The 12,218-nt window shown below is 38.0% G+C and overlaps 1 protein-coding gene across 14 annotated transcripts in view; it reads left to right on the top strand.

The window, feature by feature from the left end:
* PLCB4 (phospholipase C beta 4) overlaps nt 1-12,218 on the top strand; it is a 393,998-nt gene that overhangs the window by 259,527 nt on the left and 122,253 nt on the right. For all 14 annotated transcript variants that reach the window (XM_032295442.1, XM_032295436.1, XM_032295438.1 and 11 more), the window contains 3 exons: nt 2,715-2,795; nt 3,719-3,778; nt 5,294-5,437. In XM_032295442.1, coding sequence (XP_032151333.1) covers nt 2,715-2,795; nt 3,719-3,778; nt 5,294-5,437 — 285 coding nt within the window. The remainder of the gene's footprint in view (nt 1-2,714; nt 2,796-3,718; nt 3,779-5,293; nt 5,438-12,218) is intronic.

Raw genomic sequence — 12,218 nt, 5'->3', positions numbered from 1 at the left:
AAGTGGGGGATGGAGCGGGGGCCTCCCGAAGATGCTCTGAGTTCCCCGCTCTGATGTGCCCAGGTCCTTGGCCTCTCTTACCCCAGGAATGGGAAAAGAGGCCCCGGAGGCTCAGTGAGCTTACCGTTCAAGTAAATATCGTGGACCCAAAGAGTTTTGCAAAGAAGCGATGGTGATAAAATGTGCATAAAATAAACTTTGTTTTTTGGCCAAGAAAACACTAAATGAGACATGGGAATTGTGAGCCACCTGTGAAGGTGCGACTGCAATATTGAGCTGTGGAAATAAGCAATGTAAGGATGGATGGAAAAGGAGGAGGGACCTGGTGGGTAGTGGGAGATTGGCAGGGATAATCAAAAAGAGGTTGCAAAGAAGTCAAATATAGGAGCAGAGAATTATAGAGGGAGGGGCCAGAAGGACCAGATGGAATTCCAAGAGTGAGATACTAGGAATTGAAATGTCCAGGTGGTGGTGGCAAGCTCTGGGGGTACTCGGGGGGGAAGGAATAAATTATATTTAAGGAGGTCAACAAAGTGAAAGTTCATCCTCAAAATAAGTTGGAAACCCATTCTTATTTATTATTGGTATTTCATGGGTCATCTCAAATCCTTACTTGGAGTTAGGTGATAGGGTGCACATAAGTAATGATGGTGGCTGATTCGTTGTGGGTCTACTCTGTAAACACCATTTTAGGATGCACTTTTGTACACTGTGTATCTGAATTCTTCATTGTCATCAGGATATTGCTTGAGATGTATTTTGAAATGGGCTAATTCTTATGTCTTGGTTAGTTGATACTTCTCATTTTCTTAGTAACAACGTAAGACCCGGCATGGCATTTGGGTAAAAGCTAATGCCTTTTAGGTGGCACACAAGTCCCTTGCAATGAAACAACACTTATATACATGTCCCCTTACATACCTTGTCACTCTGTTGAGGTGATCTAGCCATACCAAACAGAAGCTTCTAATGTGAGGGCAAGAGCTGCTCACTCTGCCTGACATGAGGATTCATCAAAAGTATCAACTTCCGGGTGAAGCCTTTTCTAAAAGGTCAAACTGTCCAAAAATGCCATTGTGAAGGGTCGAAAAATGTCATATACTGGCATTTTCATATTGTTAGTAATTCACTAATACTATTACAATTCTGAACCATGTATTATCGATAGAGCTATTCCTTGCTGAATTGGAATTCTGTGTTATGTGCTTTATGTTCACCATTTCATTTAATTCCAGCAGCAAACCCAAAAGGTAGGTGGAACTACTTCCGTTTGTTAAACAAGGATTCTGAAATTTAGAAAGAGTCTCTCTGGGAGAAAGTACATAATAAATGGTGGAACTGGGTTTTGACTCCAAAAGCAAAGGTCAAACCATGTCCCTTCCTTTGGTCTTATACCTGGCTATGTCTGCAGTGCATAGCACATGCCTGATACAGAGTTGGAATACATATGGTAATTCTTAATCTGCTAGAAAACTACCCAAATTGAAGGCTGCTTTGTTCAGGGACCCCTAGGACTACCTTATGATGGCCTAGTATCTTGACATTGGATTTACCTTAATAAATGTTGTTGTTTTCCTGTAATTTAGAAAGATAAATTTTAACAAGTGAAACTAAGAGCCTGAATGGCCCTTAAAACTTTAATCCTGCACTTACTATTTATTTGTTTTAAGACACTGCCTTGATCCGTGTTTGCAAGACAGGTTTCTAATTGCTGGCATTGAAATGATCTAGGAAGCCAGTTTCTTCAGATCATGAAAAGAACATGTAGATTTGTTGAAGTGTGGATGCCTAGTATTGGTGTAATGCAGACGGAGGGCACAAAGCATCTATGTCCATTTCCCAGACTCCCTTTTTCTCTCATTGATGTGGATTTTCCTCTCATTCCTAAGCACAGTGGTGCTCTAATATGACAAGAAGTTGGTTGGCAAGTGTAACACAGCTGCTCTAATGCCTTGAGTTTGGCGAGCATTCCTTCTTTATTCAAAGTTGATTCTGTAGCTTTCACTGAGTTTCTGGTGTCAAAGTTCAAAGCAATGGTTTTCAAACTTTAGTGTATGTCAGAATCTTCTGGAGGGCTTGTTGGAACACAGATTGCTGGGTCACATCCCCCTAGACTCTGACTTAGTCCATCTGGGCTGGGGTCCTTTATTCTGCAATTCAGTAAAGCTCCCAGCTGATGTTGATGCTGCTGGTCTAGTGACTACACTTTAAGTAGCTCTAGGAGCTGTTCAAGACCTGCTTTACAGGACTCCAAATGAGGTTAGATAAAAAGGCAAAAATCTAAGCAAATAACTGAATGCTGAATTTTACAGACAAAAAAAAAGAAAAGAAAAAAACACAAAACAAAAACCAGTGACTTAAAAATAATGTATCTCCTGATTTTTGACATCAGCAGGCTAGAACTTGGGAGTCCTTCTTTCAAGATACTAGGGAAACTTTCTTATCTATGACTTTGACACCTTCAGTCATTGTGCTTTGTTCTTAAACCTGTCCTAGAACAAGATGTTTTATTAAATTGATCAGTTTTGCAATACAAAAATGAAGGCAAATACTTTTCAAAATGAAAACATTCCATAATACAGGAAGAACTGTGGATATTAGATGCAAAATGTTGATTTCTAATTTACCTTTGTTTAGAAGCTCAGCAATATTAGCATTGTTATTGGATTCAAAATGGTGTGAGTCATGAAGATCAACACATATTTTTTTGACAGGAATCCTTTGTGTTTGAACCCAACTGCCTCTTCAAAGTGGATGAGTTTGGCTTCTTTCTGACCTGGAAAAGTGAAGGCAAGGTATGGCCCAAGAATAGCAAGTCGTTCTTTCTGCTTTATGGTTTAAGCCATTTTGTTTTTCAACAAGTAGACTGAGTGCTATTGATGAACCCTACCCTTATTCATTCATTCAGGATTTTTAAAAATGTGCCTCCATGTGCCGGGCATTGAAGTATACAGTGATGATTAAGGACATTATCCTCATAGATTCCAGTCTAGGAGCAAAGTCAGGCGTTAAAAAAAAGTTACAAGTCATTGAGTGCTGTGAAAGAGAAATCTGGATTGTCAAAGAGTTTAATTTAATCTTGGGAGTTAGAAAGAAATCTGCCAGAAGATGAGATGCTCAAGCTGAAATCTAAAAGGTACATTCAAAGTGTGTTCAACTCATTATACCCTGGGACTTAATTCAATGTATGGTATGATGGTCACATTTAATGAACATTTGAGCTGAATTTAAGGAAAGAATTGTAGTTACGTAATAATTAGCATTATTCTCACATAATTTATGTACACACGTATTTATGATTATTAACACTGTTTTATGTATAAAAGTAACAGCATTTTAGAAACATTTTAATAAATATTCAGCATTTCTTATCTATTTCATATCTATATCATCTCTAAAATATATCAGCATTTCTTATCTATGTGATGTTTACTTTTCTAAACACAGGTTTACTTATGTTGGAAATGGTCTCCAGAATAATGTAAAAACATTATTCTGCCCTCTTGTTTTTATCTGTGTATAGATATGAAATGGAATATTTAGGGTCTTGATTATTTCTGATTGTTTGGAATAATTATTGTTACTTGGTTTTAATTCCCTCTTCAACCTGACTTGTAATCAGCACTGCCTTCATCGGAAATTTTTACCAAGCACTTTGCCTGTATCATAGGTATGGCACAATTTAAGCTCATTGCTGTGTTGTATTCTCTCTCTTCAGGAAGGACAGGTGCTAGAATGCTCCCTCATCAACAGTATTCGGTCGGGAGCCACACCAAAGGTACCCGTGACTGATGTTTGCTTTTCTAAACACAGATTTACTTATATTGGAAATGGTCTCCAGAATAGTGTTTAACATGTTACTGCCAAAAAGTCACAAGCTGGGAATTAGGAACAGACACAGTTTAGAAATCTCATCTATAACTGTTGGGTGGTCTGGGTTGCACTATTATTAATTTTATTAGAAATATTATGAACACTTAAAAACCAAGACCCTTGCATGATACCAGCATCAAAGAAAACAGTTCCCTTAACTCAGAAATTAATTTGACAAGCTCTTGCTCTCCTGTTTTTTAGCAAACAGTGATTCATTCTCATCTGTGGATGATGTAGAAATTTAAATGGCTTGGGTAGTTTCATATTTGTGCAACTGTATACTCAGACATTGGCTCACCTTAAAGGCTGAGTTTGCCTCTGAAAGGAAAAAAAATAACAAAACACATAAATCAGTCTTATTCTCAGTGTTTGATTTGTTTGAATAAGAATCTATTTGTATCTACAAAGATGTTTCTTTCTAGAATATTCGAGCACAGTATTTATTCCCTTTTCCGTAATATCCCTGCAGGGTTTTAGCTGTTCAAAACAAAATTATATTCCTCGCTCTGTTTTTTTTAAGGTTGTCCTCTTTTACATTAGTTAATTTTTCTGTGCAACTATATGTTGACATTTCCTCCTGAGTTACTTTGGAGAACAAAGACACTATTTTATTTACTAATTAGGGTAAACTTGCACAGCCTTCATTCCAACTGAGGATGCCATGGCTTCCAGAGATGAAAAACTCACTCTCTGTATCCAGGTTACTTAAAACATTTAATCTGTTTTGAGAACAACATGTGGTTGCTGGTTGTGGTAATGCCACGTTTATTCACATGAAACGCCTGTGAGTCTCTGGTGAGAGAGAGTCTTTGTGGACAAGCACACCCTAATAAAAGCCTTTTCTATCTCTTTGCTATATTCCAGGTCCTCCAATAACTACAATCAAAACTCTAAACAAAGACTCTCACATCTAATTTCTAAATCAAAAATTTTAGGCTGGGCACAGTGGCTCACACCTCCCAGCACTTTGGGAGGCAGAAGCAAGGCAGATCCCTTGAGCCCAGGAGTTTGAGACCAGCCTGGACAACATACTGAAACCCTGTCTCTACAAAAAATTAGGGTGTAGTAGCATGTGCCTATAGTCCCAGCTACTTGGGAGGCTGCAGTGGGAGGATCCATTGAGCCAGGGAGGCAGATGTTGCCGTGAGTCAAGAATGTACCTCTGTTCTCCAGCCTAGGTGACAGAGCAGAGCCTCAGCTTCTTCTCCCACCAAAAAATTTATAACACCTTTCTTATCAGTTGATTTCAAGGAATATATAGTGCTACAAATTTTATCTCTACAGGTTTTAGAATAATGCTAGATTTCTGGGGCCTTATGTATATTTTTACATCAAATGTGGTTTCTTTTTACCAAGTTTCTTCCTTCATGCTCTGTGATCTAACATTTTTTTTTTTTCCTTTTTGTGTACCTCTATACAGGATCCCAAAATCTTGGCTGCTCTTGAAGCTGTTGGAAAATCAGAAAATGATCTGGAAGGGCGGATAGTTTGTGTCTGCAGTGGCACAGATCTAGTGAACATTAGCTTTACCTACATGGTGGCTGAAAATCCAGAAGTAACTAAGGTAGCATCAGTTCAATGGCCTCCCACTCTTCCCCCCATATGTATATATGTTGTGTGTTTAATTTTATGTGTGCTATATTTTTATATATGTTCTTAAATTGTATGATCATTTAAAAGTTAGCATTGCTTTCCTAACATGTTTCTGTAGAAAATCAGCAAGCACAATACCCTTTTAGCATGTCACTCTTGTGGGCCAACAACCCAAATACCTGCTGTGATATGTTGTAGGGAATACTAGTCCAGCACTTCTCCAACTTGAGTGTGTACCAGAATCCCATGGGCTCTTGTGAAAATGCAGATTCTGATTCAATAGGTCTGAGGTGGGGACAAGATCCTCCTTTTCTAACAAGTTCCCAAGTGACCTGGATGCTGTTCATCTGATGACTGCAGTTTGAGTAACAAAGGTCTAGGCCAGTACCACCCAGTAAAAATGCAATGTGAGCGACATATATAATTTAAACTTTTCTTGTAGCCATGTTTTAAAAGTAAAAAGATACAGGTGAAATTAATTTTAATAAAATATTTTATTTAACCCAATAGACCTAATATATTGTCATTTTAATAGGACATTAATATAAAAATTTATTAGTGACATATTTTACATTCTTTTGCTCATACTAAGTCTTGAGATCTGATGTGTATTTTCAAATCAGACCAACCACATTTTAGGTGTTCAATAGCTGCATATGGCTAACAGCCACCATATTGGGCAGTGCAGGTCTGGATGGTTAGGAAACCCAAACTCCCCCTCCCAATAAGTTGTTAAAATATTGGGTTAAGGTCCGTCTTTTAGTACCATATTCAACATACCATTGCCCTGGCAAGTGAGTCTCAAAGAGACTTCTCAAAGGAATAGAAAGCCTCTTAAATATTTTTTCTGTGAATAATGTGTTTACAAGGTGATTTTACCTCTGTACAGAGCTCCCATTATCTTTCTGTAGTGTGTGTGAAAAGGACTGAGCCTTTACTTGCCATGGCAGACACAGGTCTAGGGGAATGGGGAGGCATTTTATCTTCTCATTAATTCTGTAAGGGGAAACTCAGTGTAAGTTGATGAGAGAGAATTCCTGCAAGTGGAAACTCAATGTAGACTGAATTTCTAATATCATTAGAAATATTGAATTTTAGAGCTAAAAGGAAATGTACAGGGAAGGTCATTTGAGGACACTGAGATTTCAAAACTTAACCCTGAATCCAGAGATAATTTACGGCAGAATTGAGTTCTGCTGACCCCTAAACCATCAAAACTCCATTACACTCACTCACAAACTATGGTCCTCATTCCAGTACAGACCCCTCCTGGGAGCTTTTACACATTTGAGTCTCAGGCCCACCCAAATGTACTGATCCTGAATCTTCATTTTTGACAAGATGCTCCAGATGACTCAGATATGTGGTAAAGTTTAGGAACTCCTGACTTGTAGCTTTGGAAGCAGAAATGGATGCTCCAGATCACGTAAGAGTGTTTGTATCATGGCGTTTTGTGCTATTGTTTAGGTCACCTCACTTCAGGAGAACAGATTTTGCAGTGCCTTCAAGTTCTTTTATTACTCCACTCAGATCAACACCTTCTTTAATTACCAATTCATATAACAAGAAACAGGATGATGCAGTATGAGCTCAAGTATTGGGGCTTTGGGGCCACATTGCCTGGGTTCAAATCCTTGCTCGTCCTCTTCCCAGCTATGTGAAGCGCAGATGTACCACTCACCTCTCTGTGCCTCGTTTTCCTCATCTCTAAGATGGGAACAGTACCAGAATATTGGCTCTTAGGATGATTGTGAGGCTTACATGAGTTATTACATGGGATATGTAAGTTATTACTTTGTAACTTACATGAGTTATTATATGGGATATACAAAGTTATATTATTACTTTGCGTACTGCCTTTCTTATTGAAAGCCTTCAATATGTGTTACCTGTTAGGATGACAGAGGCACAGAATTTTAGAGTTGGAAATGGACCTTAGGAAGGGCGTCTCACCTCATTTTTCAGATGAGAAAAATGAAGCCAGAGAGGTAAAGGAACTCTGAGACCACACAGCAAGCCAGGCCAGAGTCCATCCTAAAACCAGTTCTTCTCATGCCCTATAAGCTGCAGCCTACTTCACCCTATGCCCTGAGCAAATACAGTCCTGGGGAGATGGCTCAAATCAGTAAATCCCATAATGTTTCTGCTTTGTATAATTTGGTTGCTGGTAGTCTTGGCCCATTTTTAAGAACCATGTTTTGAAAGATACTCTTGAGTAAATAGTGGATATGTACAGTTGACCCTTGAACAGTGTGGGAGTTAGGGGTGCCATACCCCTGTGCAGTCAAAAATCCATGTGTAACTTTTGACTCCCCCAAAACGTAATCGCCTACTGTTAACTGAATGCCTTACTGATAGTATCAACAGTCAGTTTACATTTATTTTGTGTGATATATGTATTATTTATTATATTCTTACAATAAAGTAAGCTAGAGAAAAGCAAATGTTAATAAGAAAATCATAAAGAAGAAAAAATATATTTACTATTCCTGAAGTGGAATTGGATCGTCATAAAAATCCTTATCGTCATCATCTTCACATTGAGTTAGTGGAGGAGGAGGAAGAGAAAGAGGTTGGACTTGGTGTCTCAGGGATGCCAGAGGTGGAAGAGGTAGAGGAGGCAGAAGTAGAGTCAGGAGAGGCAGGCACATTTAATGTAACTTTTACTGAAAAGAAATCCATGTATAAGTGGGCCCACACAGTTCAGACCCATGTGATTCTATGACCAGTGGTATACGTTTGAGGGTTGGGGGTAGGGGGATGTATATATACTTTAAAACAAGATTTGAAGGTTTTCTCCTAGTATCATTTCCACTGAAATTTAAGAGCAGCTAGCCATACAAGAACTAAAAAATAATTCTGTATTGGATTTTTAATTCAAACTCAATATTATTTGAGCCTGCTCTTACTGAAGAAAGTGAGTGTTTTAGCTTCTGGTAACTATTACATTGAATTTCATTAATAGTATAATATATAAATAAATACAAGTCTCATTGTCTAAACTGGACAGTACATAAGTATTACAGTGTGACATTTTGGTTGACTGACACTTGGAGAAAATAGTGAGTACATTTTCTCACCAAATACACATGTATGTGGATACTCTTGCCCACTTCATTATCTCAAAACTTAACTGTATTTACCACCTCCAGCGTTGACATTTTCTCCATCACCACCATTTTATTTCTGTTCCTTTATATGTGTTTCTATTCCTAACAGGACACACAAGCCATCAAAGTGAAAGGCTTTATATGAAATACACACAGATATAATTACCTCAGTTCAAAATGATGGCAGGATACATAAATCAAATTGGGTCAATGAGAAATGTAGAGATCTCCCAGTGTACGTGAAATAGTGTTTGTGACTCAGTGAGTGATAGTACTCAAACGTGGCTATAGCTTAGGATCCTAGAATCAGGGGGCCATGAAATATGCTAACAGTGCTCTTAGCCCATGCAATGAGAAGCTGCATTCCTGGTCACAAAAGTCAATTCGAGCAAGTAATCATTTTTTAAAATTAATTCTTATATACATTAAACACTGTAACTTGAAGCACACAAATGTTGTTCTGTTGTTGGCTAATCTTTTAATGTTAGGGACAAGCCTTTTCATTAATTATGAGTCTGTTGAGTGGGTCTTGTGGTTTCTTTTGTTTGTCTGTTTCCCTATGCTTTACTCCGAATGCCTTAGATAGCCAGTTTGGTTTCTTGAAAGTGGACCTGAGACTGAGGACACTCGTTGGGCAGAGTGCAATGGAACATAAAATCCTACAGTTCTGTGACTTTTTTCCCCAATCTTTTAGTTATCTTGTCTACACAGAGTTTGAGAACAGTATTTTTAGCAACTTGCCTTTAAAGAAATCTTCCAAAAATATCCAACTAGAGAAATGACTATCTCTTTCTCTCTACAAGCTTGTACCATTGGTTTATGTAATTTTTATGACAACTGACAATAAATAGGTTTGAAAACAAATATAAGTAACTCATGGTAGGCATGTAAGGTGAGAGCAAAGGAGTGCAAAATATTGGAAAGTGGCTTGCTGACTGGGAGAATTCAGCTTTCCCTGGGCACACTGCATTTTGCTTAACTTATGAACACCCAATGAATCTTGGTCTGACCAGTGAGATATAAGTTAAGTGAGTTTCTAGTACAGAACTTGCTTATGAGTACCCTATGAGATTCATGAGTCTTTTTCAAATTCCTCATCTCTTATTACACTTAAGATATGACCATTCTGAATAATTCACTTAACCCAACATTTAATTTATGCAAAGGGGTCAATTTTGAACTTGTGTCTTTTATACCAAGGATTACATTCCAGGTGGTGGAAGCTTTCCTGACTTTCAGCAAGCCATTTTCCCTTCTTTGTTCTTCTACTTCTCAAAGTGGGTCTCTGGTAGTGTTTGTTTGTTTGTTTGTTTGTTTTAATTCAAGTAGGTGTTTTAAGAGTCAATAAAATATTATCTGAAATCTGAGTTTCTCAGAGTTGGATTTTAAATAAATACAAAATACTTTCCAGTACATATGACTCTGAAAATATAATTGTGCTTTTTTCAATAAAAGATAACAGCATTGTAAAAGACACCTCGGTAGCTTAGCTTGTTTTTCCTTCAGCTGCTCTCTCTGCTTAGAGAATAAATAAGCTTACCTTGCCACTCTTATAGAGGAGATTTGAGCTCAGTTCTATATACCTTTCTCCTCTACCCGTAAGTCCCAAATCAAAGCTTTCAACTCTTCTCAGGTGCTTCTCCCACAGTCATTTTCATCTCAACAGAAGTCCTCTCAGTTGCAGAGACGATGAACACCTTCCTCTTACGTCCTATGCTAGCCTGTTCACAAATACTGTTTGCTGTACTCTAGGTATCCAGAATCCAGCTGCTCCTCACCAGCATCATCACGACACAGTGGTCCAGGCCAATATCATTTCTCCTCTGTTGTGCTCCAAGAGGTGTCTAACTGGTCTCTTTTCCTTTGCCTTGCCCATTTTAGTCTAGCCTCAAAACAGCAGCTGGAGAGATGTTTTTAAAATATAATTCAGATCACATTATTCCACTGCTCAGAACCCTCCAAGGCCCTGCTAGATATCATCCCTACTTTCCTTCCCTTTTCTACCTTAATCCTCTCTTTCCTCCTTTGCATTTTCTTCCAGCCTCTGGGACTTGGCATTTGCTGTTCCTTCTGCCTGGATCACGCTCTTTCCCAGTTACACACAGAGCTTTCTCCCCTACAGTCCTCATGTCTCTGCTGGAAAATTGCCTTTGCAGGAGCGCCCCACGTCACCAGCCTTCAGCATTTCCTCACTCCTTTTCCTGCTTTATGTTTCTTCTTAGAACTACTTACATACCATAATATCCATTTGTTCATTTATTTTCTTCCTCTGTTTGCAGGACAGCACTATTCTGTTCACTGCGGTATCCACAACATCTAGAACTGTCAGTACCCAAAACTTAGTGAGTGCTCAATAAATAACTGTTCTATTGAGGTATTTATGTTGACTAAATAAATTCTAACCCAGGTGATAAAGATGTATAATTCTTAATGTTGTACACATTGAGTTTGTAAAGTTCAGTTGTAAAAACAGCTAGGAAAATGATCCTTTGACAAGAAGACAGAAAAATGTGATTCAATGATAGTCTAAAGGGAACACGAAAATCTGGGATCCCGTGTGTTATTTTTAGAGTCACATTTCAGGATGTAATACGACTGCTGCTAAGAATCCATGACAAGACTGGAGGTTTTGACCCTGGTGTCCTGGCCTCTTTCCAGTTTGGATCATTATATCCTGCTTACCTAAATCCTTCCTGCCGTTACAGTTAGAAAATTTGGCTTTTATTTCCTCTCCTGAACAACCTTCTGTTAAAAAGTATTACTAACAAATTGCAGCCATATTTACCCCAAACCTAGTATGCCTTTTGATGTCATAGGTGAGTCTTATATGGCATGCGGCTTAAAACACTTAATAAATGCAGCCTACTAAAAAAAAAAAAAAATTTACCAGGGTGTGGTGGGTGCCTATAAGCTCAGCTACTTTGGAGGCTGAGGTAGGATAATTGCTTGAACCCAGGAGGCGGACGTTGCAGTGAGCCGAGATCGCACCACTGCACTACAGTCTAGGGGACAAGAATGAAACTCCATCTTAAAAAAAATAAATGCAGCCAAATGAAGGTATTTTCACATTTTTTTCTAAACTGTAATGAAGCTCTTTTTTTTTTTTTTTTTTTTTTCCTGGAATCACTCATCTTTTTGCTCATTGCTTTACAAGAAACTATACAAATAATTTAATACTGAGCATTATGATAACTTCATTAGAAAAGCAACTTTAGTTCCTCTCATGTTTTCTTTCTTCTTTCTTTTTTTTTTTTTTTTTTCACTCAGAATACAACTAGCTTGGAAGGATTTTGGTGTCTAGCGAGTTGAAGGCAGTTCAGATGTCTTTCATTAAGTTACAGCTGGCACTGCACAGCAAACTGAAATCACAGCGTCACTAGACATAAGATAGAAACGCAGCCCTCATTTAACATCGCCATAAATAAGTCTGTTATTTTATACCAAGCTGAATTTTCCTTTGATTACAAAAAATAAGCTGTTATTACGAGGTTCAAAATGCAAAGATTGGGATTGAGTTTAGACGAGACTGCTCATTATACTTTATGCAGGTTTGTAAATATTTGGCAAACTTCATAAGTCATCAAATAAACATGTGAATAACTACTATAGAAATTAAATTACAAAAATATTACGTATTCTCTT

This window comes from Sapajus apella, unplaced genomic scaffold (genome assembly GCF_009761245.1).
Source record: "Sapajus apella isolate SASKATOON/1434 unplaced genomic scaffold, GSC_monkey_1.0 scaffold33, whole genome shotgun sequence".
NCBI lineage: Eukaryota > Metazoa > Chordata > Mammalia > Primates > Cebidae > Sapajus > Sapajus apella.
This window is presented reverse-complemented; position numbering and strand designations above follow the sequence as displayed.